Source organism: Ammospiza caudacuta, chromosome 26 (genome assembly GCF_027887145.1).
Source record: "Ammospiza caudacuta isolate bAmmCau1 chromosome 26, bAmmCau1.pri, whole genome shotgun sequence".
NCBI lineage: Eukaryota > Metazoa > Chordata > Aves > Passeriformes > Passerellidae > Ammospiza > Ammospiza caudacuta.
This window is the reverse complement of record NC_080618.1, coordinates 4,328,281-4,349,607: the sequence shown is the minus strand read 5'-3', so window position 1 is coordinate 4,349,607 and position 21,327 is coordinate 4,328,281. Positions and strand designations below refer to the sequence as shown.

The 21,327-nt window shown below is 59.7% G+C and overlaps 2 protein-coding genes across 3 annotated transcripts in view; both read left to right on the top strand.

Moving 5' to 3' along the window:
* Positions 1-512: 512 nt before the first annotated feature.
* SFTPC (surfactant protein C) lies at positions 513-9,961 on the top strand. The gene is made up of 10 exons (XM_058820073.1): positions 513-606; positions 693-842; positions 945-1,085; positions 2,502-2,612; positions 3,181-3,279; positions 7,103-7,222; positions 7,951-8,340; positions 9,242-9,343; positions 9,416-9,526; positions 9,659-9,961. Exons 1-10 carry the CDS (start codon positions 562-564, stop codon positions 9,752-9,754), a joined length of 1,365 nt encoding a protein of 454 aa, XP_058676056.1. The 5' UTR covers positions 513-561; the 3' UTR covers positions 9,755-9,961.
* An 8,261-nt stretch (positions 9,962-18,222) lies between these two features.
* BMP1 (bone morphogenetic protein 1) overlaps positions 18,223-21,327 on the top strand; it is a 31,534-nt gene continuing 28,429 nt past the window's right edge. For both annotated transcript variants that reach the window (XM_058820114.1, XM_058820115.1), the window contains exon 1: positions 18,223-18,401. In XM_058820114.1, coding sequence (XP_058676097.1) covers positions 18,263-18,401 — 139 coding nt within the window. In that variant the 5' untranslated portion in view covers positions 18,223-18,262. The remainder of the gene's footprint in view (positions 18,402-21,327) is intronic.

Here is a 21,327-nt window from a genome sequence, read left to right as displayed (position 1 = left end):
CCCGCCTGCCACCGGCTGCTCTTGGGGTGCGCAGAACTTGGGGGGACACGCCAGGGGTGACGCCCCCCACAGCAGCTCCCCCAGCCCCTCGCCGTGCCCGCTGTGCCCGCAGCGCACCGGGCACCCATCCACGCCGCGCTGGGCACCCATTCACGCCGCGCTGGGCACCCGTCCGTCCCTGGCACCCATCTCTCCCATGCCAGGCGTCCATCTGCGCCGTCCCTGGCACGGTGCCCTCGGGAACAATGAGTGCAGCCAGCTCCTTGCCCGCCCCGGGGGGGGCTGGCACAGCTGCCCGTGCAGAACCAGGGGTGCAGCCCCACCCCGGGACGTGCTGGGTGTGTGGAGGGCGGGCACTGCCCGCTGTTTGCCTTGGCACCCCCACAGCTGCCTCGGAAGGGGCCTCGGAGGTTTTGTGTCCCCTCCCTGGCTCTTTGCGGGCTCAGCAAACAGCACAAGTGGCACTCGGCAGATGGAGTGTCCCCAACCCTCCCCGGCCACAGGGAATCCTATAAATGCCCCCAAGCCCGGGCTGGCAAAGGGACAGGAGCGCACGGAGCGATGGAGGACAGCTCTAAAGAGGCGCTGATGGAGGAGGCACCTCCGGTAAGGAGCACCCACCACCCACCCTGAGGAGCCCCCGGTGCCACCCCCGGCTCTGGCTCAGCCGGGCGCTCCCCTGTCCCCAACAGAGGTACACGGAGTCCCCGCGCCTGCCCTGCATCCCCCACGAGCTCAAGAGCCTCCTGCTGATGGTGGCGCTGGTGGTGGTGGCCCTCGTGGTGGTCAACGTCGCCTTCCTGCTGCTGGGGCTGCACCTCAGCGAGTCCCACGCCGAGACGGTGAGGACAGAGCGGTGCCACCAGCTCCGGGATGGCACCGCGGCTTTGTGGGGACAGGGTCGGCCCCCGCAGAGCCCCCTGAGCCCTCTCCCCCCCCGGCAGGTGCTGCGGATGAGCATCCAGGGGCTGGATGGCGAGGGGAGCCCCCAGCAGCTCGCCGTGAGCAGGAGGGAGAGGAGCGGCACGTTCGCCGTGCGGGACGGGCACAACGGCTCGGCCGCCGTGGTGTACGACTACAGCAAGGTGCGTGGGGACACGGGACACGGGGACACGGGGACATGGGGACATGGGGATCTTGCGACATAGGGACATGGGGACAGGGGGGACTTGGGGACTTGGGGATATGGGGATACAGGGACATGGAGACACAGGGACATAGGGACATGGGGACATAGGGGCGTGGGGACATGGGGACACGGGGACATGGGGGCATGGGGACATAGAGACGCGGGGACATAGGGACATGGGAGTATAGGGACATGGCAACATGGGGACACGGGGACACGGGGACATGGGGACATGGGGATATGGGGACATGGGGACATGGGGGCATGTGGATATGGGGACATGGGGACATGGGGACACGGGGACATGGGGGCATGGGGACATGGGGACATGGGGATGTGGGGACATGGGGACACGGGGACATGGGGACATAGGGACATGGGGACATGGGGACATGGGGACATGGGGACATAGGGACATGGGGACATGGGGACATAGAGACACGGGGACATAGAGACATGGGAGCATAGGGACATGGCAACATGGGGACACAGGGACATGGGGACATGGGGACATGGGGACACGGGGACATGGGGGCATGGGGATATGGGGACAAGGGGACATGGGGACATGGGGATATGGAGACATGGGGACATGGGGACATGGGGACATGGGGGCATGGGGACATGGGGACATGGGGGCATGGGGATATGGGGACATGGGGACATGGGGGCATGGGGATATGGGGACAAGGGGACACGGGGACATGGGGACACAGGGACATGGGGACATAGGGACATGGGGACATAGGGACATGGGGATATGGAGACATGGGGACATGGGGACATGGGGACATGGGGGCATGGGGATATGGGGACATGGGGACACGGGGACATGGGGACATGGGGGCATGGGGATATGGGGACATGGGGACACGGGGACATGGGGACACAGGGACATGGGGACATAGGGACATGGGGACATGGAGACATAGAGACACGGGGACATAGAGACATGGGAGCATAGGGACATGGCGACATGGGAACACGGGGACACGGGGACATGGGGACATGGGGATATGGAGACATGGGGACATGGGGACATGGGGACATGGGGGCATGGGGACATGGGGACATGGGGACATGGGGGCATGGGGACATGGGGGCATGGGGATATGGGGACATGGGGACACGGGGACATGGGGACACGGGGACATGGGGACATAGGGACATGGGGACATGGAGACATAGAGACACGGGGACATAGAGACATGGGAGCATAGGGACATGGCGACATGGGAACACGGGGACACGGGGACATGGGGATATGGGGACATGGGTGCGTGGGGACGCTGGGACATGGGGACACCCGGACATGGGGACATGCATGGCACCACAGCACCGTGCAGGCTGAGCCAGCTCTGTCTGCCCACAGCTGCTGGTCGGATACAGGTCCTGGCGTCACCGTGCCTGCTACATCACCCGCGTGGACAAGGACAACTTCCCGGGGCTGGACGCTGTCACCGAGACCTTCCAGCGCCGGCAGGTGAGGTGACAACTGTTTATGGAGATAACTAAACTGTACAACCTTGTGAAAGTTGTAAAGCCAGTATGTTTATTACAGCATGTGGAGATTACTCTCCTTAAAAGACATGGGAACTTCAGGTCCCTTTTTATCCCCCTCTCAGATACATGTGCACTCAATTTCACACTAGGTTCATACATATTCATTTTTACGAATTTTGCATGATATTTGCCGCTAGTTCTTCTCTATCAGAAAGAATTCCTGGGTCAGGTTGACCTGCTCTCACAGCAGTCTCTGTCTCTCTTTATCACTTTTTGTCTCCTCCCCCTTATCGCTGTCTTTCACTGGAGCAGTTTTTCAGAGCCTGGGCTTTGCAGTTAGACTACATAGCTCTGTTTTCTAACCACAGACTCAAAGATGAGCATTTCACCTAAATCAAAATGGATTTCTACTCTGGACAATTTCTACTCTGGAGAATTTCTCCTCTGTCTCACAAGCACAGGGGTGGAGCCGCACCAAGCTGGAGAATGCTGGGCTGGGGGTTTGCTTGTCCTTTTGTGGGTGCTCTGCTCCGTTTTGTGTCCTGCAGGATGAGGACAAGGTTGGGGACAAGGCCGTGCCCCTGGCTGACCGCTCCATCCTGGGCACCACCATCAACATCCTCTGCAGCGCCGTCCCCGTGTTCTGGGCATAGCGGGATGGGACAGCGACATGGGGGTGGCACTGTCCCCCACTGTCCCCTTCCAGGCAGGGATCTCTCCTCCTCCTCCTCGTCCCCACCCTGGGGACAGCCACCCCACCCATTGTCGCTTGGCACTGCGTGCTCCCGCCATAAAAATAGCGGGATTTGCGTCGGGGTCTGCTTCTGTCTACAAAGTAAAGGCTGTGTCACCGCCTCCGAGTGTGCTCTTGCCCTTCCTGGGTGCTGGGGACAGGGACACGGGGTCCCAGGGGTGTCCCCTTGTGGGATGCAGGGTAGGGAGGGGAATCCCTCATGTTGGGAGGGATCAAACATGGGGGCCAGCAGCAAAAGGGCACACGATGGTCACATTGTCCCCACCTGTGCCATCTCATTGTCCCCAGCTGTGTCCTCTGATAGTCCCCAGCTGTGCCCTCCCATTGTCCCCAACTGTGCCTTCTCATTGTCCCCAGCCGTGTCCCCCAGTGTCCCCAGCTGTGCCCTCCCATTGTCCCCACCTGGGTCTTCTCATTGTCCCCACCTGTGCCCTCTCATTGTCCCCAACTGTGCCCTCCCATTGTCCCCACCTGGGTCCTCTCATTGTCCCCTGCTGGGCCTTCCTATTGTCCTCAACTGCGTCCTCTCATTGTCCCCAGTTGTGTTCCCCCACTGTCCCCACCTGTGCCCCCTCAGGGTCCCCACCTGTGCCCTCCCATTGTCGCCACCTGGGTCCTCTCATTGTCCCCACCTCTGCCCTCACATTGTCTCCACCTGTGCCCTCCCATTGTCCCCACCTGTGCCCTCCCAGTGTCCCCACTTGTGTTCCCCCACTGTCCCCACCTGTGCCCCCTCAGGGTCCCCACCTCTGCCCTCCCATTGTCCCCACCTGGGCCCTCCCATTGTCCCAAACTGTGTCCCCCCAGTGTCCCCACCTGTGCCCCCCCATTGTCCCCAACTGTGTGCCCCCAGTGTCCCCACTTCTGTCCCCCGAGTGTCCCCACCTGGGCCCTCCCATTGTCCCCTGCTGGGCCCTTCCATTGTCCCCAACTGCGTCCTCTCATTGTCCGCACCTGTGCCCCCTCAGGGTCCCCAACTGTGCCCTCCCATCGTCCCCAACTGTGTCCTGCCAATGTCCCCAGCTGTGCCCTCTCATTGTCCCCACATATGTCCTCTCATTGTCCCCACATGTGCCCTCCCATTGTCCCCAGTTGTGTTCCCCCATTGTCCCCACCTGCATCCCCCCAGTGTCCCCAACTCTGTCCCCCCAGTATCCCCAGCTGTGCCCCCCCAGTTTGGAGCATGGAGGGTGAGCACAAAGGAGCAGCCCCTGCGCTTTCAGCCCTTCAGTAAAATCTCCCAACCCTGTCCCCTCCTGGTGCAGCTGGGGACAGAGGGACTGCGCCACATCCCCAGTGGGAACCAAGTGTCACCCACAGACACCACGATCCACTTGCTCCAGCTCCTCCTCATCCTCACCCTTTTCCCAACCATTCCAGCCCCTCTTGCCCCTCCATCAGCCTTGGGGCCTCTCCCAAGTGCAGCACTGAAAACCAGAGGAGCAGCGAGGCTGGGAGGGGGAAAAAGAGACCCCTGGAAGTTGATTTGATCTTTCCAGAGCTGCAAACTCACTGTTGTCCCCAAAATCACATCCATGGGCAGAGAGCAAGGTCATTGCCCCGGGGGGGGTGACACTTTGCTGGGAACAGGAGGGACATTGCAGGTTTCCATGTGCTGGCTCAGAGCCAGCAGCTCTGCTTCCCAAAAAACCCTGACCGTGATAAGGAGCTGGGTCAAGGGGGTGCCGTGGGCCAGGGAAGCTGATAAGGGCTCCCATGGGGACAGAACAAACAGCCAGGAGCCACTCAAGGAAGTCTTGTGGCCCTTGACACCCTGGGAAAAGAGGCAACGTTCAGTATTGGGGGTGTTGGGGGTCTCAGGGGGAACTGGAGGGGTCCCAGTTGCAGGAGGAGCTCATGGATGGGCAAAACCAAAGCTCAGCAGTGTCCCCATGCCACCTGAGGGGGACACACCAGAGCTGGGACCCCCTAACCCCAAAAAAATCCCCGCTGTGGGCACCTCTGCCAGCCCCAAAAGTGACCAGCAGCGCCTGAGCAGCCCCAGGAGCAGGAACGAGGGTCAGGGACACTCAAATAAATTCACCCTGTGGGCACCTCTGCCAGCCCTAAAAGCCACCAGCAGCGCCTGAGCAGCCCCAGGAGCAGGAATGAGGGTCAGGGACACTCAAATCCACACTGTGGGCACCTCTGCCAGCTCCAAAGCCACCAGCAGTGTCTGAGCAGTCTCAGGAGCAGGAATGAGGGTCAGGGACACTCAAATAAATTCACCCTGTGGGCACCTCTGCCAGCTCCAAAGCCACCAGCAGTGTCTGAGCAGTCTCAGGAGCAGGAACGAGGGTCAGGGACACTCAAATAAATTCACCCTGTGGGCACCTCTGCCAGCCCTAAAAGCCACCAGCAGTGTCTGAGCAGCCTCAGGAGCAGGAATGAGGGTCAGGGACACTCAAATCCACACTGTGGGCACCTCTGCCAGCCCCAAAGCCACCAGCAGTGCCTGAGCAGCCTGAGGAGCAGGAACGAGGGTCAGGGACACTCAGATCTGCACTGTGGGCACCTCTGCCAGCCCCCAAAGCCACCAGCAGTGTCTGAGCAGCCTCAGGAGCAGGAATGAGGGTCAGGGACACTCAAATCCACACTGTGGGCACCTCTGCCAGCTCCAAAGCCACCAGCAGTGTCTGAGCAGCCTCAGGAGCAGGAATGAGGGTGAGGGACACTCAAATAAATTCACCCTGTGGGCACCTCTGCCAGCTCCAAAGCCACCAGCAGTGTCTGAGCAGCCTCAGGAGCAGGAATGAGGGTCAGGGACACTCAAATAAATTCACCCTGTGGGCACCTCTGCCAGCCCTAAAAGCCACCAGCAGTGTCTGAGCAGCCTCAGGAGCAGGAATGAGGGTCAGGGACACTCAAATCCACACTGTGGGCACCTCTGCCAGCTCCAAAGCCACCAGCAGTGTCTGAGCAGCCCTAGGAGCAGGAATGAGGGTCAGGGACACTCAAATAAATTCACCCTGTGGGCACCTCTGCCAGCCCTAAAAGCCACCAGCAGTGTCTGAGCAGCCTCAGGAGCAGGAATGAGGGTCAGGGACACTCAAATCCACACTGTGGGCACCTCTGCCAGCTCCAAAGCCACCAGCAGTGTCTGAGCAGTCTCAGGAGCAGGAATGAGGGTCAGGGACACTCAAATAAATTCACCCTGTGGGCACCTCTGCCAGCTCCAAAGCCACCAGCAGTGTCTGAGCAGCCTCAGGAGCAGGAATGAGGGTCAGGGACACTCAAATCCACACTGTGGGCACCTCTGCCAGCTCCAAAGCCACCAGCAGTGTCTGAGCAGCCTCAGGAGCAGGAATGAGGGTCAGGGACACTCCCCACACCACGGTGACCCCGTTCCCACCCCGTCCCCGTGGATTACAGGAAATATTTCACGTCCTGTTTGCTCCTTGCCACATCAAGCAGCTGCAGGTGCCCAAGCTGGCACAGGGACACGAGCCAGCTGCCACCCTGGGCACGGGCACAGCCGGATGCTCCACCCTGGAGGGTTTGTTTTGGCCCTGGCACCTCGCTGCTGGGCAGCAGAGAGGTCCCTGTGCCCGGGGACAAGGGTCCTTGACCCAGCGCCCTCGGAGCCTCTTGAGCTGCAGGTTCCCAGGGGACCCAGCTGGGAGTGGGCGCTCAGCAAACACCACTGGAGTGGGTCACATGCCAGGGCCTGGCTGCACCCCAGGGCCACCAGACCCTTCACAGCGTCCCCACCCCAGTGCCCCAGTATAAAGATGCCAGTCCCTGCAGTCAGACTGGGCTGGGAATGGGAGGAGGAGGAGGAGGAGGAGGCAGCAGCCATGGACAGCAGCATGAAGCAGGTGGTGCTTGAAGAGGAGGTGAGTCCCTGCAGGGTGGCACTGCCATCCCTGCAGTGTCCCTGCAGCCAGCTGGGCACAGGGCTTTGCCCAGTTTATCCCAGCAAGGCACCAGTGCCCGACAGGGGGGTTTGGACCGTGGGATGCTGCCCAGGATGAAGGGTTGGATGTGGGATGCTGCATTCCCAGTGCCCAGGGTGAGGGGTTGGACCATGGGATGCTGCATTCCCAGTGCCCAGGATGGGAGTTTGGACCATGGGATGCTGCATTCCCAGTGCCCAGGATGGGAGTTTGGACCATGGGATGCTGCATTCCCAGTGCCCAGGGTGAGGGGTTGGATGTGGGATGCTGCATTCCCAGTGCCCAGGGTGAGGGGTTGGATGTGGGATGCTGCATTCCCAGTGCCCAGGATGAGGGATTGGACCATGGGATGCTGCATTCCCAGTGCCCAGGATGGGAGTTTGGACCATGGGATGCTGCATTCCCAGTGCCCAGGATGGGGATTTTGACCATGGGATGCTGCATTCCCAGTGCCCAGGATGAGGGATTGGACCATGGGATGCTGCATTCCCAGTGCCCAGAATGGGAGTTTGGACCATGGGATGCTGCATTCCCAGTGCCCAGGGGGGCAGCAGGATGCTGGGGCGGCAGCAGGATGAGAGCTGCAATCCACCCCCAACCTCCTGCATCCCCCAGCTCCCATTTCCACTCCTCTGACCCCAAATCCCCCCATTTTCCTGCACCCCCAGGACTCGGGGAACGGCTGCTGCTGCCCGGGCTGCTGCCTGCCCTGCGCCACGTGCTGCGCCAAATGCTGCACCAAATGCAGCTGGTGCTGCACCAAATGCTGCGCCAGATGCGGCTGGTGCTGCGCCAAGTGCTGCTGCCTGCCCAAGTGCTGCGAGTGCCCCAAGTGCCCCAAGTGCCCCAAGTGTCCCGGCTGTGCCAGCTGCTCCGGCTGCCTCAGGAAGTCGCTGTGCTTCGTGCCCCGGCTGCTGTGCTACCTGCCCCGCAAGCTGCTGAGCTGCGGCCGCCTGCGCTGCCTGCTCATCGTGGCACTGGTGCTGGTCCTGCTCGTGGTCATCGTGGCCGGCGCGCTGCTGATGTGGTTGAGCGTGGAGCAGCGCCGCGGCGACAGCGTGAGTGCCACCGCCAGTGCCACCCCCCGTGCCACGCCCTGTCACGGGGCTTGCGAGGGTTGCGGGGTGAAGAGAGAGACGAGAACGTTAGTTCCATGTTCAGAAGGCTTGATTTGTTCGTTTAGGATAGATGTACTACATTATAACGATACTAAAAAGAAATAGGAAAGTTCTCAGAAGCTAGCTAAGCTGAGAATAGAAAAGGAATGAATAACAAAGGTTTGTGTCCTGGCAGAAAGCGAGGGACGTGGGATGCTGCATTCCCAGTGCCCAGGATGAAGGGTTGGACCATGGGATGCTGCATTCCCAGTGCCCAGGATGAGGGTCTGATCCATGGGATGCTGCATTCCCAGTGCCCAGGATGAGGGGTTGGATGTGGGATGCTGCATTCCCAGTGCCCAGGATGAAGGGTTGGACCATGGGATGCTGCATTCCCAGTGCCCAGGATGAAGGGTTGGACCATGGGATGCTGCATTCCCAGTGCCCAGGATGAAGGGTTGGACCATGGGATGCTGCATTCCCAGTGCCCAGGATGAAGGGTTGGACCATGGGATGCTGCATTCCCAGTGCCCAGGATGAAGGGTTGGACCATGGGATGCTGCATTCCCAGTGCCCAGGATGAGAGCTTGGACCGTGGGATGCTGCATTCCCAGTGCCCAGGATGAGGGGTTGGACCAGTGTGCTCCAGAGTGGTCAGTAAATCCAAACATCTACAGAAGACCAATCACGGATCCACCTGTAGCATTCCACAGCAGCAGATAACCATTGTTTACATTTTGTTGCTGCTCAGAAGGGAGAAAAATCCTAAAGAAAGGATTTTTATGAAAAGATGTCTGTGACAACCCCCCATGCCAGGGGAAGGGGCTGCTGCAGGCTCTGAGCCCCCCTCGGTGCCCTCCAGGTGCTGCGGGCTGGTTTGTGGGGAGACGACGAGAACGCGGCCACTTTCTACCTGGACAGCGGCGACGGCAACGCGGCCACGGTCATCTATGACTACAGGAATGTGAGTGGGGGGCTCTGGGGACACCAGGAGGGGGATATGGGATGGAGCTGAGCCGGGTTTGGCTCCCAACAGCTGCTGGTGAGCTACAGAGCCCGGCTGCACCGCGCCTGCTACGTGACCCGAGTGGACCAGGACAACATGCCGGGGCTGGACAGCATGCTGGAGAGCTTCCAGCGCCGGCAGGTGAGCGCCTGGCTGGGTCTGGGGGAGTTGGGGGTCTCAGCGCCTTGTGCAGCCCCTCCCTGAGCGGAGGAGTGATGAAGATGGTGATGAAGATGATGATGCTGAAGGATGTGCCTTTCCCCCCACGCCCAGGCTGAAGACAAGATCTCCATGCCCTTGGCTGACCGCTCCATGCTGGGCACCACGGCGGGCATCCTCTGCAGCCTCCTGCCCGTCTACTGGGCTTAGCAGGGTGGGTGGGGGGCTGCAGGACCCCCGCCCACCCTGCAGCGCCCCCACAACCCCGCTGGAGCCACCCCCGCCGTGCCCACCCCAGTTTTGGGGTCCGGGGGTGTCTGCGGTGTGCCAGGGGACAGCTGGTTTGTCACTTAAGTCTTCTCAGCTTCGCCAAACCCAAGTGCAAAAATGAGCTTAAAAAAAACCCGTGACATTTAAAGGAAAACACAATTCTGTGTTCCAGTTCTTCGCTCCCCGCCAGCTCCCGCCTTCCCCCGGCCTTAAAAACGCCTTGAGGGGCTCCGGGCTTGGGTTTTGGGGGAATTTCTGTCACTGACACAACCTGGGGGCTCAATGGCTGCCTGACCTGAGCTGGCCCGGCGGGATAAATGGGTTTGTGCTGTGCCAGGCTGGGATAAAGGAGAGGGACAGGAACCAGAATCAGGTCTGGAGCTATTCCTGGAGCCAGCCTATGCCCAAAGCAGCGCGGCCACCAGACGCTGCCCGAGGACAGCGATCGTTGGCGCCGAGTGATTTAGGACAGGCTGCTGGGATGGGGACATATCAGGATGGGGTATTGTAAGAATTGGGAATTATTGGGGTTTTGGGATGAGGGAGCTGGTGTTGGGATCAGGCAATATTCAGCTCAGATAGGAATGCTGGTGCTGTTAGGATCAGGAATTATTGGGATCAGGATGTTGGTGTTGTTAGGATCAGGAGTTATCAGGGTCAGGAGTTATCAGGATCAGGCATTGTAAGAATTGGGAATTATTGGGATTTTTAGGATGAGGGAGCTGGTGTTGGGATCAGGCATTATCAGGCTCCTAATAACATTCCTGTTATTAGGACAGGAATGCTGGTATTGTGAGGATCAAGAATTATTGGGATCAGGAGTTATCAGGATCAGGCATTGTAAGAATTGGGAATTATTGGGGTTTTTAGGATGAGGAAGCTGGTGCTGGGATCATCATTCAGCTCAGGTGTTATTAGGATACGAATGCTGGTACTGTTAGGGTCAGGAATTATTCGGATCAGGATGTTGGTGTTATTAGGATCAGGAGTTATTAGGACTGACATATTGGTGGTATTGGGATCAGACATTATTAGGTGGTTCTATAAGGATCAGGAGTAATAATCACCATGATTTCATTAGGATCAGGCTTTATTAGGATGGGACTCTGACATTATTAGGACCAGGAGTTATCAAGATCAGGCATTATAAGAATTGGGAGTTATTGGGGGTTTTAGGATGAGGGAGCTGGTGTTGGGATCAGGCATTATTCAGCCCAGGTGTTATTAGGACAGGAATGCTGGTGCTGTGAGGATCAGGAATTATTGGGATCAGGATGTTGATGTTATTAGGATCAGGGGTTGTTGGGACTGGGATATTTGTGTTATTGGCATCAGACACTATTAGGACTGAGATGCTGGTTCCATAAGGATCAGGAGTTATAATTTTATAATAAGGATCAGGACCACAATTTTTTTAGGATCAGGCTTTATTAGGATGGGACTTTGGCATTATTAGGATGATTCTGGCATCATTAGGACCAGGAGTTATCAGGATCAGACACTATTAGGACTGAGATGCTGGTTCTATAAGGATCAGGAGTTATAATGACCACGATTTTATTAGGATCAGGCTTTATTAGGACGGGATTCGGCATTATTAGGACCAGGAGTTACTGGGATCAGGATTGTCAGGATTGGTGTTATTGGGATCAGGGATTGTTGGGACTGGGATGGTGGTTCTATAAGGATCAGGAGTTATAAAGACCAGGATTTTATTAGGATCAGGCTTTATTAGGATGGGATCAGGCATTATTAGGCTCAGGTGTTATGAGAACAGGAATGCTGGTACTGTTAGGATCAGGAATTATTTGGATCAGGATGTTGGTGTTATTGGGATCAGGAGTGATTAGGACTGACATATTGGTGTTATTGGGATCAGACACTATTAGGACTGAGATGCTGGTTCTGTAAGGATCAGGAGTTATAATGACCACGGTTTTATTAGGATCAGGATTTATTAGGATGGGACTCTGGCATTATTAGGACCAGGAGTTATTGGGATCAGGATGTTGGTGTTATTAGAATCAGGAGTTGTTAGGACTGGGATATTTGTGTTATTGGCATTGGGTGTTTTGGGATCAGACACTATTAGGACTGAGATGCTGCTTCTATAAGGATCAGGAGTTATAATTTTATAATAAGGATCGGGACCACGGTTTTATTAGGATCAGGCTTTATTAGGATGGGATCAGGCAGTATTAGGACGATTCTGGCATCATTAGGACCAGAAGTTGTTGGGATCAGGATACTGAATTGGGGCAGAGAGAAGGAACAGAGCAGCCCATCCAACCCCCAGGAATGGAAGCCCACCAGCCCCAAGTGAGGACCACCAGCCCCCACATTTCCCACCCTGGCTCCAGCCCCATTTCCCCCTCTGGAACCAGGGAAGCTGCTCCTGCAGCCTGCCAGGACCTGGGGCACCCATCCAGGACCTCCTCAGCTCCAGGGGTCCCCTCCCAAACCCTCCCTGACCCCCAGAACCCCCCAAGGCTGGAGCAGAGGGAGGAGGTGACACAAAGTTGGCAGGACCAGCTCCTTGAGCAATAATTCTGATTTCTGGAGGTTTGTGGCACAGCAGGGACCTCAGGGGGGGAAATCAGAGTAAAACCCCCCAGGAGATGCTGGGAGTGAGGGATCCCATCCCTGGGAGGAGGAGCTGCCACCCTGCAGCCCCCAGGGTTGTGTGACAGTGGCCACAGGGGACAATCCTGTGCCAGTCTCACTGCACAGGGACCTCCCTTGGGTCCATGGGGAAAAGGTGCTGGGAACAGCCCGGGCTGCTCCTTGTGTGCAGGTTCTGGGCATGGAAAAGCTGAGGATGGATCCAGGAATGCTCCTGGCAGCTCCTGGTGCCCCCACCCTCACGGCTGTGCCGGTGCCAGGCCTTGGCATCGCCCAGCTGGCATTCCAAGGTGCCAAGGAAGCCCTGCAGGGTGGGCAGGGTGAGGTAGGAGCGCTGCAATCCGTGTGCCTGTGCCAGGTGACATCTCCCCAGGGCTACTGGGAGGGGGACATTGGTGCCAGGTGGGGACATTTGTCCCAGGACTCCTGGGATGAGGAAATTCCCATCCTGATCCTCAGGCCCCCGCGAGGTGACATTCATCCAGGGCTCCTGGGATGGGGACATTTGTTCCAGGTGGCATCCCCCAGCATTCCTGAGATGGGGACATTCCCATCCTGATGCCAGGTGACATCTCCCCGGGGATGGGGACATTCCCATCCTGATGCCAGGTGACATCTCCCCAGGGATGGGGACATTCCCATCCTGATGCCAGGTGACATCTCCCCAGGGATGGGGACATTCCCATCCTGATGCCAGGTGACATCTCCTTGAGGATGGGGACATTCCCATCCTGATGCCAGGTGACATTTCCCCAGGTTTCCCGGGATGAGGACATTCCCATCCTGATATTTAGACCCTGTCTGATGACATCTCCCCAGGGTTCCTGGGACTGGGACACTCCCATCCTGGTGCCAGGTGACATCTCCTAGGGCTGCTGAGATGAGGACATCTCCCCAGGGCTCCTGGGACTGGGACATTCCCACCCTGATGCTCAGGCCCTGCCAGGTGACATCTCCCCAAGGATGGGGACATTCCCATCCTGGTGCCAGGTGACATCTCCCCAAGGATGGGGACATTCCCATCCTGGTGCCAGGTGACATCTCCCCAGGGATGGGGACATTCCCATCCTGGTGCCAGGTGACATCTCCCCAGGGATGGGGACATTCCCATCCTGGTGCCAGGTGACATCTCCTTGAGGATGGGGACATTCCCATCCTGCTGCCAGGTGACATCTCCTTGAGGATGGGGACATTCCCATCCTGATGCCAGGTGACATTTCCCCAGGGATGGGGACATTCCCACCCTGCTGCCAGGTGACATCTCCCCAGGGACGGGGACATTCCCATCCTGATGCCAGGTGACATCTCCTCGGGGATGGGGACATTTCCACCCCGATGCTCCTGTTCCAGGTAGGGCCCCATGTCGCAGTGCCGGTGGCTGTGTCCCGCAGGCTCCTGGGGGAGCCCAGCCTGCAGCTGGATTTTGGGGGAATGTTCTGCCGTGGGAACGACTCCTGGGCCGGGCCGGGCTCCCCGGAGCGCTCCGTGAGAAAGGGGAGATCTGAGCCTGGAGAGCCACGGCTGGACCCTGACATCATGGACTGACATCACCCAGGGACTCCAAACATCCTCCCCAGCCCCAGCCCGGGATGAAAACAAGAAGGATTCCAAGAGTTTGTTTGTTTTCTTGGGAGATTGGCTCCAGCCCGGAGCGGAATCCAGCGGTTGCTCCCCAAATTCCCGTCCCTGCGATGAGTTTTGTGACCTGAGGGCTGGGGCAGAGCAGGGACACGGCCTCAGCCGCTTTTCCAGGGTTTATTTATCTGCTCTGAGGAGGAAAGAATTGCTGGATGTGGGTTTTGCAATAAGGGAGAAGAAGGAAAACATCCTGGGATGATCCTGATGGGGGAGGAAAGCGACACGGAGATGAGGGGCGAAGGAGACTCCGTCATTCCTCCGTCGTTCCTCCGTCATTCCTGGGGGGAATGAGCCCGGCCCTGGATGCAGGGGATCCCCAAAAGTGAAGGGAAAGGGGATTTGGGGGCTTGGTGAGCAGAGCCTGGATGCTGGTGTCCCCCAGTGTGTCCCTGTGGAGGTCATCAAACACAGGAAACACTTAAAATCCTAAAAAACAAAGTTAATGCAAGTCTGGAGTGCCGTGAGAGGAGAGGGACGGGTTTGTAGGGGCAGCACGGGGTGAGCCAGATCCCACTGCAGCATCCCCAGGCTGGAATGGCCCCGCAGGGCCACTGCAAGGGGACAGGGCCGTGTCCCTGTCCCTTGGCCACCCTGGGGGGCTGGGATCGTGTTAGGATCACCCTGGGCTGCTCCCCAAGTGCTCACTTGGGGGGCTGACCCAGCTCCTGGGGTGCTCATCCTGATCCCAGGGTGCTCATCCTGATCCCAGGGTGCTCACACACCCTCCCTGAGGTGGTCATCCCACTTTTGGGGTGCCTGGCCACCCTTTCTGTGGTGTTTGCTCAGCTTTTGGGGTGCTCCTACACTCGCCCACCCTTTCCTGGGGTGCTCATCCTGCTCCTGGGCTCCTTGCCCACCATTTCCAGGGTGTTTTTCTGGCTCCTGGGGTGCTCATCCTGATCCCAGGGTGCTCACACACCCTCCCTGAGGTGGTCATCCCACTTTTGGGGTGCCTGGCCACCCTTCCTGGAGTGCTTGCACAAATTTTTGGGTGCTCCTACACTCGCCCAATCTTCCTGGGGTGCTCATCCTGTTCTTGGGGGGCTCCCCCAGCCTCCCCAAAGTGGTCATCCCAGTTTTGGGGTGCTTGGTCATCCTTCCTGGGGTGCTTGCCCAGATTTTGAGGTGCTCCTACACTCGCCCAACCTTTCCTGGGGTGCTCATCCTGTTCTTGGGGTGCTCATCCTGCTCCTGGACTCCTTGCCCACCACTCCCAGGGGGCTTTTCCAGCTCCTGGGGTGCTCATTCCGATCCCAAAGATGTTCACCTACCCTCCCTGAGGTGGTCATCCAACTTTTGGGGTGCTTGGCTATCCTTCCTGAGGTGCTTGCTCAGCTTTTGGGGTGTTCATCCTGTTCCTGGGGTGTTCATCCTGCTCCTGGGCTCCTTGCCCACCATTCTTGGGGTGTTTTTTCAGCTCTTGGGGTGCTCATCCTGATCCCAGGGTGCTCACACACCATCCTCTGGGTGGTCATCCCATTTTTGGGGTGCTTGGTCACCCTTCCTGGAGTGCTGGCCCAGCTTTTGGGGTGCTCATCCACTTGCCCAACCTTTCCTGGGGTGCTCGTCTTGTTCCTGGGGTGCTCATCCTGATCTTAGGGTGCTCACACACCCTCCCCAAGGTGGTCATCCCACTTTTGGGGTGCCTGGCCATCCTTCCTGGGGTGCTTGCTCAGCTTTTGGGGTGTACACTCCGCTGCATTCATCCTGCTCCTGGGGTGCTCATGCCCCTCCCAGGCTCCTTGCCCACCATTCTTGGGGTGTTTTTCCAGCTCTTGGGGTGCCCATTCAGTCCTTGGGGTGCTGGCCAGGATTTGGGGTGCAGGATAAGGGGTGAACAAGCAGACAGGCAGGGTTGGGATATGGGACTGGGGAAGATGGGACTGGAAAATGTGGGGAATGTGGGGTGGGAATTTGGGGCACCAGACCCCAACAGGGGGTGTGGGACTGGGTGATTTTGGGGTGCTGGGGGACACGGGGTGGCACCAAAGGGGACAGATGGGTGCTGGCATTGTGGGATTTGTGTCCTGGGAATACTGGGGGGCTGGGATTGATCCAGGGGGGCCCTGGATCGGTACCGGGGAACTGAGGGGTGGCACGAGCGGGGCTGGGGACACCGGATGGGACCGGAGTGGGGCAGGAGAAATATTGGGGTGCACGGAGAGGTGGGGGAGGGATCGGTGATGGGAGGTGGGTTTGGGACCAGGGGAGACTGGGGTCGGTACCAAGGGAAAATGGTGCAGGACCGGGGAGACCGGGATCGGTACCGGGATATGGGATGGGACTGGGAGAGAGCGGGATCGGTACCAGGGAGAACAGAACGGGACTGGGGGAGACCGAGATCGGTACCGGGATATGGGATGGCACCAAAGGAGACCAGGATCCGTACGGGGGAAACAGGACAGGACTGAGGGAGACTGGGATCGGTACCGGGGAGAGCAGAGTGGGACCAAGGGAGAGTGGGATCAGTATGGGGGGAAACGGAACAGGAATGGGGGGGACCGGGTCGGTACCCGGGAAAACGGAACCGGACCAGGGGAGACCCAAATCGGTACGGGGGAAAATGAAACAGGACTGAGGGAAACTGGGATCGGTACCGGCGAGAGCAGAGTGGGACCAGGGGAGAGTGGGATCAGTATGGGGGGAAACGGAACAGAAATGGGGGGGACCGGGTCGGTACCGGGGAAAACGGAATGGGACCGGGGGAGAGCGGGATAGGTAAGGCAGAAAATGAAACACGACCGAGGATACTGGATCGGTACCGGGGATATGGGACGGGACCAGGGGAGACCGGGGAAAACGGAACAGGAGTGGGGGAGAGCGGGATCGGTACCGGGGAAAACGGAACAGGAGTGGGGGAGAGCGGGATCGGTACCGGGGAAAACGGAATGGGACCGGGGGAGAGCGGGATCGGTACCGGGGAAAATGGAGCAGGACCGGGGATACTGGATCGGTAGCGGGGATATGGGACGGGACCAGGGGAGAGTGGGATTGGTACCGGGGAAAACATTACGGGACCAAGGGAGACTGGATCGGTACCGGGATATGGGACGGGACTGGGAGAGACTGGGATCAGTACCAGGAAAACGGAGCAGGACCGGGAAAGACCGGGATCGGTGCTGGGGAAAATGAAACAGGACCGGGGGAGAGCGGGATCGGTACCGGGGGAAAGGGAACGGGAATGGGGGAGACCGGGATCGGTACCGGGGAAAATGAAACAGGACTGAGGGAGACCAGGATCGGGACCAGGGAAAACGGAACGGGATCAGGGGAGACCAGAGTCGGTACCGGGGAAAACGGAACCGGGGGAGACCAGGACCGGTACTGAGGATATGGGACGGGACCGGGGGAGACCGGGATTGGTACCGGGAAAACGGAGCAGGAATGGGGGAAACCGGGTCGGTACCGGGGAAAACGGAACGGGACTGGAGGAGAGCGGGATCGGTAGGGGGAAAATGAAACAGGACCGGGGGAGACCGGGATGGGGACCGGGGAAAACGGAACTGGACCGGGGAAGCTCGGCAGGATCGGTACCGCGGATAAGGGACGGGACTGGGGGGACCGGGATCGGTACCGGGAAAACGGAACAGGAGTGGGGGAGACCAGGATCGGTACCGTGAAACAGAACTGGGAGAGAGCGGGGTCGGTACCGGTAAAACGGAGCAGGACGGGAGTAAAACCGGGATCGGTACTGGGGAAAACGGAACCGGAGGAGACCGGGATCAGTACTGGGAATATGGGACGGGACCGGGGGAGAGCGGGATTGGTACCGGGGATATGGGGACGGTACCGGAGAGAGCACTGTCGGTACCGGGGGATCCGAAACGGGGCTCGGGGGGTGCGGGACGGGCCGGGCCGGGGCAGCCCCGGTGCGGGGGCTGCGGAGGGGCAGCAGCGGGGGCTGCGGGGGCTGCGGGCCAGGTCCCGGTGCCGGTGGCCGCCGCCCCCCGGCGCTGGCCCCGCTCCGAGCCCTGCGCCCGGGGCTGCAGCAGGGGCCGAGCTCCGCGCTTGAACCCGCCCCCGCCAGATCTCATTTCCCTAAAAAAAAAAAAAAAAAAAAAAAAAAGAAAGGAAAAAAAAAAAAAGGAAGGGAGAGAGAGCGAGGAGGAAAAAAAAAAAAAAAAAAAAAAAAAAGCGAAGAAGGGAAGGAAAGAGGGAAGAGAGGAAAAAAAAACGCCGGCCGGAGCCATGGCCGGGCTGCGGAGCTGCGGGCTGCTCCTCTGCCTGCTCCTGGCCCGGGCCCTGCGCTTTCCGGACTATTCCTACGTGCTGGAGGAAGAGGAGGAGGACGAGGAGCCCCTGGACTACAAGGACCCCTGCAAAGCCGGTGGGAGCGGGGGGATGCGCGGCCGGGCGGGCGGACAAAGGGGAGCGCGGGGGCCGGGAGCGAGCGCGGGGAGCGGGACCGTGCCCCGCACGCACCTCGGGGCTCCGCAGCGCCGGGCCCGGGCACTCCCGGCCGGGGGAACGGGGGGAGCAGCGGGTCCCGCTCCGGGATGCAGCTGGTTGTACTCAGGGTGAGGAGCAGGGGGTCCCCGCTTTCCCTGCCAAAAGCTGTCAAAGGCGGCGGGGAGCCCCCAGCCCCCCATGGCGGCCCCCCACTCCATCCCCCATCCCTGAGCCCGCACTCTGCACCTCTTGGTTTCCCCCGCTCCGCCAGCCCGCAGCCAAAGCTCGTCCCCCCCCCCCGGGACACCCCGGAGGTGCCACCGCGGGTTGGGGTCCCTCCGTGCCGGGACGGGGGGTTCGGAGCTGCTCCCCAGGTTTTGCAAGGGCTGGGAACAAACTGGGTGCTGCGAGGGGCAAATCCCCGCGTCCCTGTGAGCCCTGAAGGGGATGGGAGGATTTGGGGAGGGGGAAACTGAGGCACGGCAGGGCCGCGCAGGGCTGAGCCCGCTGCGAGGGCCGGGGTCTGGCGGGGGATCACGTTTCTCTGTACTGGCATTGTCTGCGCTGCGAGGCGGCTGTTGATATAACTCTGTCTACACGAGGGCTTTTTTCTGGCCAAAAATCCTTCCCTTCCTGCCCTCCCGGGCTGAAACAGCAGAGCTTGCAAAACCGTCCGGGCAGAGCCGGCTGGAGCCTTCCCCCCGCTCCCGCTTCCTCCAGCTGAGCGCTGGGGACGAGGCTTCCCCCGATTCATGAACTTCACCACTGTCCCCTCCTCGCCCCCCTTCCCTGCACCCCGAGACCCCCCCTCGCCTCCCGGGGCTGGGTTTTGCCCCTTTCCCATTCCTGTTCTGCCTTTATGAGATCCCGATGGGATTAATTAATTTAATTACGGGGGTGGGGGGCGGGGGGGGGGGGGGGATCAGGCCCTGCCACGCATGGAGCGAGCCGGGGATTCACCCTCGTTTGGCTCCGCAGCACTGAGATGATGAAATTCAATTTTTCGGGGAGCCAGAACCCCTTGCCACCCTCCTGACTTCCCCCTGATCCCCCCCTGGCATCCCGTGCGAGTGTTTAGTTGAATTTTGGGGTGTTGAGACGCTCCCCGAGCTCCAAAATCGGCCAAACACCAAAATTTTGCCACCACTGCAGCTGCGGGGAGGGAAAACACCGGGAGAGGGATTTGTGCTCCTCATGCCAGAGGTATCCTGAGGCCACCGGCTGCCCGCGGCTCGCCGGCCACCCCCGGCGATGCCACCGCGGTGATGCCACCCGTCCTTGGCAGCGCCAGCGGAAGGGGAAGCGCCTCCCGTGCCGCCGCGTCGCTCCCAAGGATGCCAAAACGGGAAAGCGCCGGGAGATGCAGCCCTTGGGGCAATCAGGGAGGAAGGAACCGGCCGTGGCCACGGTTTGCCTTCACCCGGTCAGGTCTCGGTGCCCGGGAGCGGCCGCAGGGTCAGATCCGGGTCGGATCTCCGGTTGGGAACGGCGGCTGGAAGGGCTGGAAGGGCTCGCAGTGCCCTCAGCTGTGCTGGGACAGCGGCCCCGGAGCTCGGGGGGGCTCATCCCGGGCTGGATGAGCATTTGGGGTGGGATCCGAGACCCTTTGGGTGCCCCCAGCACCAGGGGGATGCGATTGAGCCCATCTTGTACCCCATATCCACAATTTGGGGTGCTTGGCTAAACTGGGGCGCTGAAACCCCCCTGTCCAACATTCTATCACCCACCGGGGTGCAGAGCTCTTGGGGACTCACACCGCCCCCCAAAATGGGTGTTTGGGGGGATTTTCTCTCCCAAACCCCCACGGGATCTCCTCGCCCAAACTCAGCATCACCTGCGTGGCGCAACCACGGGACAGACGGACAGGGCTGGGGGTCTGAGCCCCCCTTGCCGTCTGCAGGAGCTCCCCAGCCGTGCCTGGAGTTCTGCAGCCGCCGGGATTTCACCTAGATTACACTTTCCAGGCGTAGCCAGCCCAGGCTACTGGTTGCAGTCACACTTGTCAAGCTGCCCGAAAATATTTTCCAGCCGTTATATGTCACTTATTCATGCCGCCTAAAAAATCCACCCGCCGAGCCCGGGGCCGGCGGGAGGCCTGCGGTTCAGGGCTCGGCAAAAAACCTTGGAAAAATCTCAGGCCGATCGCGGGATCTGCTTTATCTTTGTGTAATCACCCGTTCGGCGCGGCCGCATCCTCCGGCGGGGGCCCGGGGTGCCACGGCGGGGCCGGGGGCTCGCTGCTCGCTGCCCTCCCTTCCCCGGCTCCTGGGAAACGCCTCGGCTGCTGATTCACGCCGGCGGGTCGTGCCCAGGGGGGAGACGGAGCTTCCTGAGGCTTTATCCGGGCTGGGAAACACATGGCCGGCAAGGACGGGGCGGCCCCGGGGAGAGCCGGGCAGAACAAAGCGGCCGGGAGAGGAGGGAGGATGGGTCGCCCTGGGCTTTCCCCGAAATTTCTACCCTGGAAGGGAGTTTTCCGGGCAATAACGAGTCATCCTGCTTGCCTGTGGCCGTGCTGAGGATTCTTGGAGGTGTCTGGGGAGAAAAAGATTCCTACTGCATCACGAGGAGATGTGGGAAGAGGAGATCCCGCTTATCACCTGGCCAGGGGCTGCAGGAGGTCACTGCCGGCAAATTTGGAGGGGCAAAGTTGGAGGAGCAAATTTAAATGGCAAACTTGGAGTAGCAAACTTGGCATGGCAAACTTGAGTGGGAAACTTGAGTGGCAAACTGGGAGTAGCAAACTTGAGTGGCAGAGTTGGAGTGGGAAACTTGAGTGGCAAACTTGAGTGGCAAAGTTAGAGTAGCAAACTTGGCATGGCAAACTTGAGTGGGAAACTTGAGTGGCAAACTGGGAGTAGCAA

Bases quoted from the DNA above. Each gene is read 5' to 3' on its own strand.
- SFTPC (XM_058820073.1), top strand. From the start codon at position 562: ATGGAGGACAGCTCTAAAGAGGCGCTGATGGAGGAGGCACCTCCG. The intron at 843-944 runs GTGAGGACAGAG...CCCCCCCGGCAG, and splicing joins GCGAGTCCCACGCCGAGACG to GTGCTGCGGATGAGCATCCA. The intron at 2,613-3,180 runs GTGAGGTGACAA...TGTGTCCTGCAG, and splicing joins AGACCTTCCAGCGCCGGCAG to GATGAGGACAAGGTTGGGGA.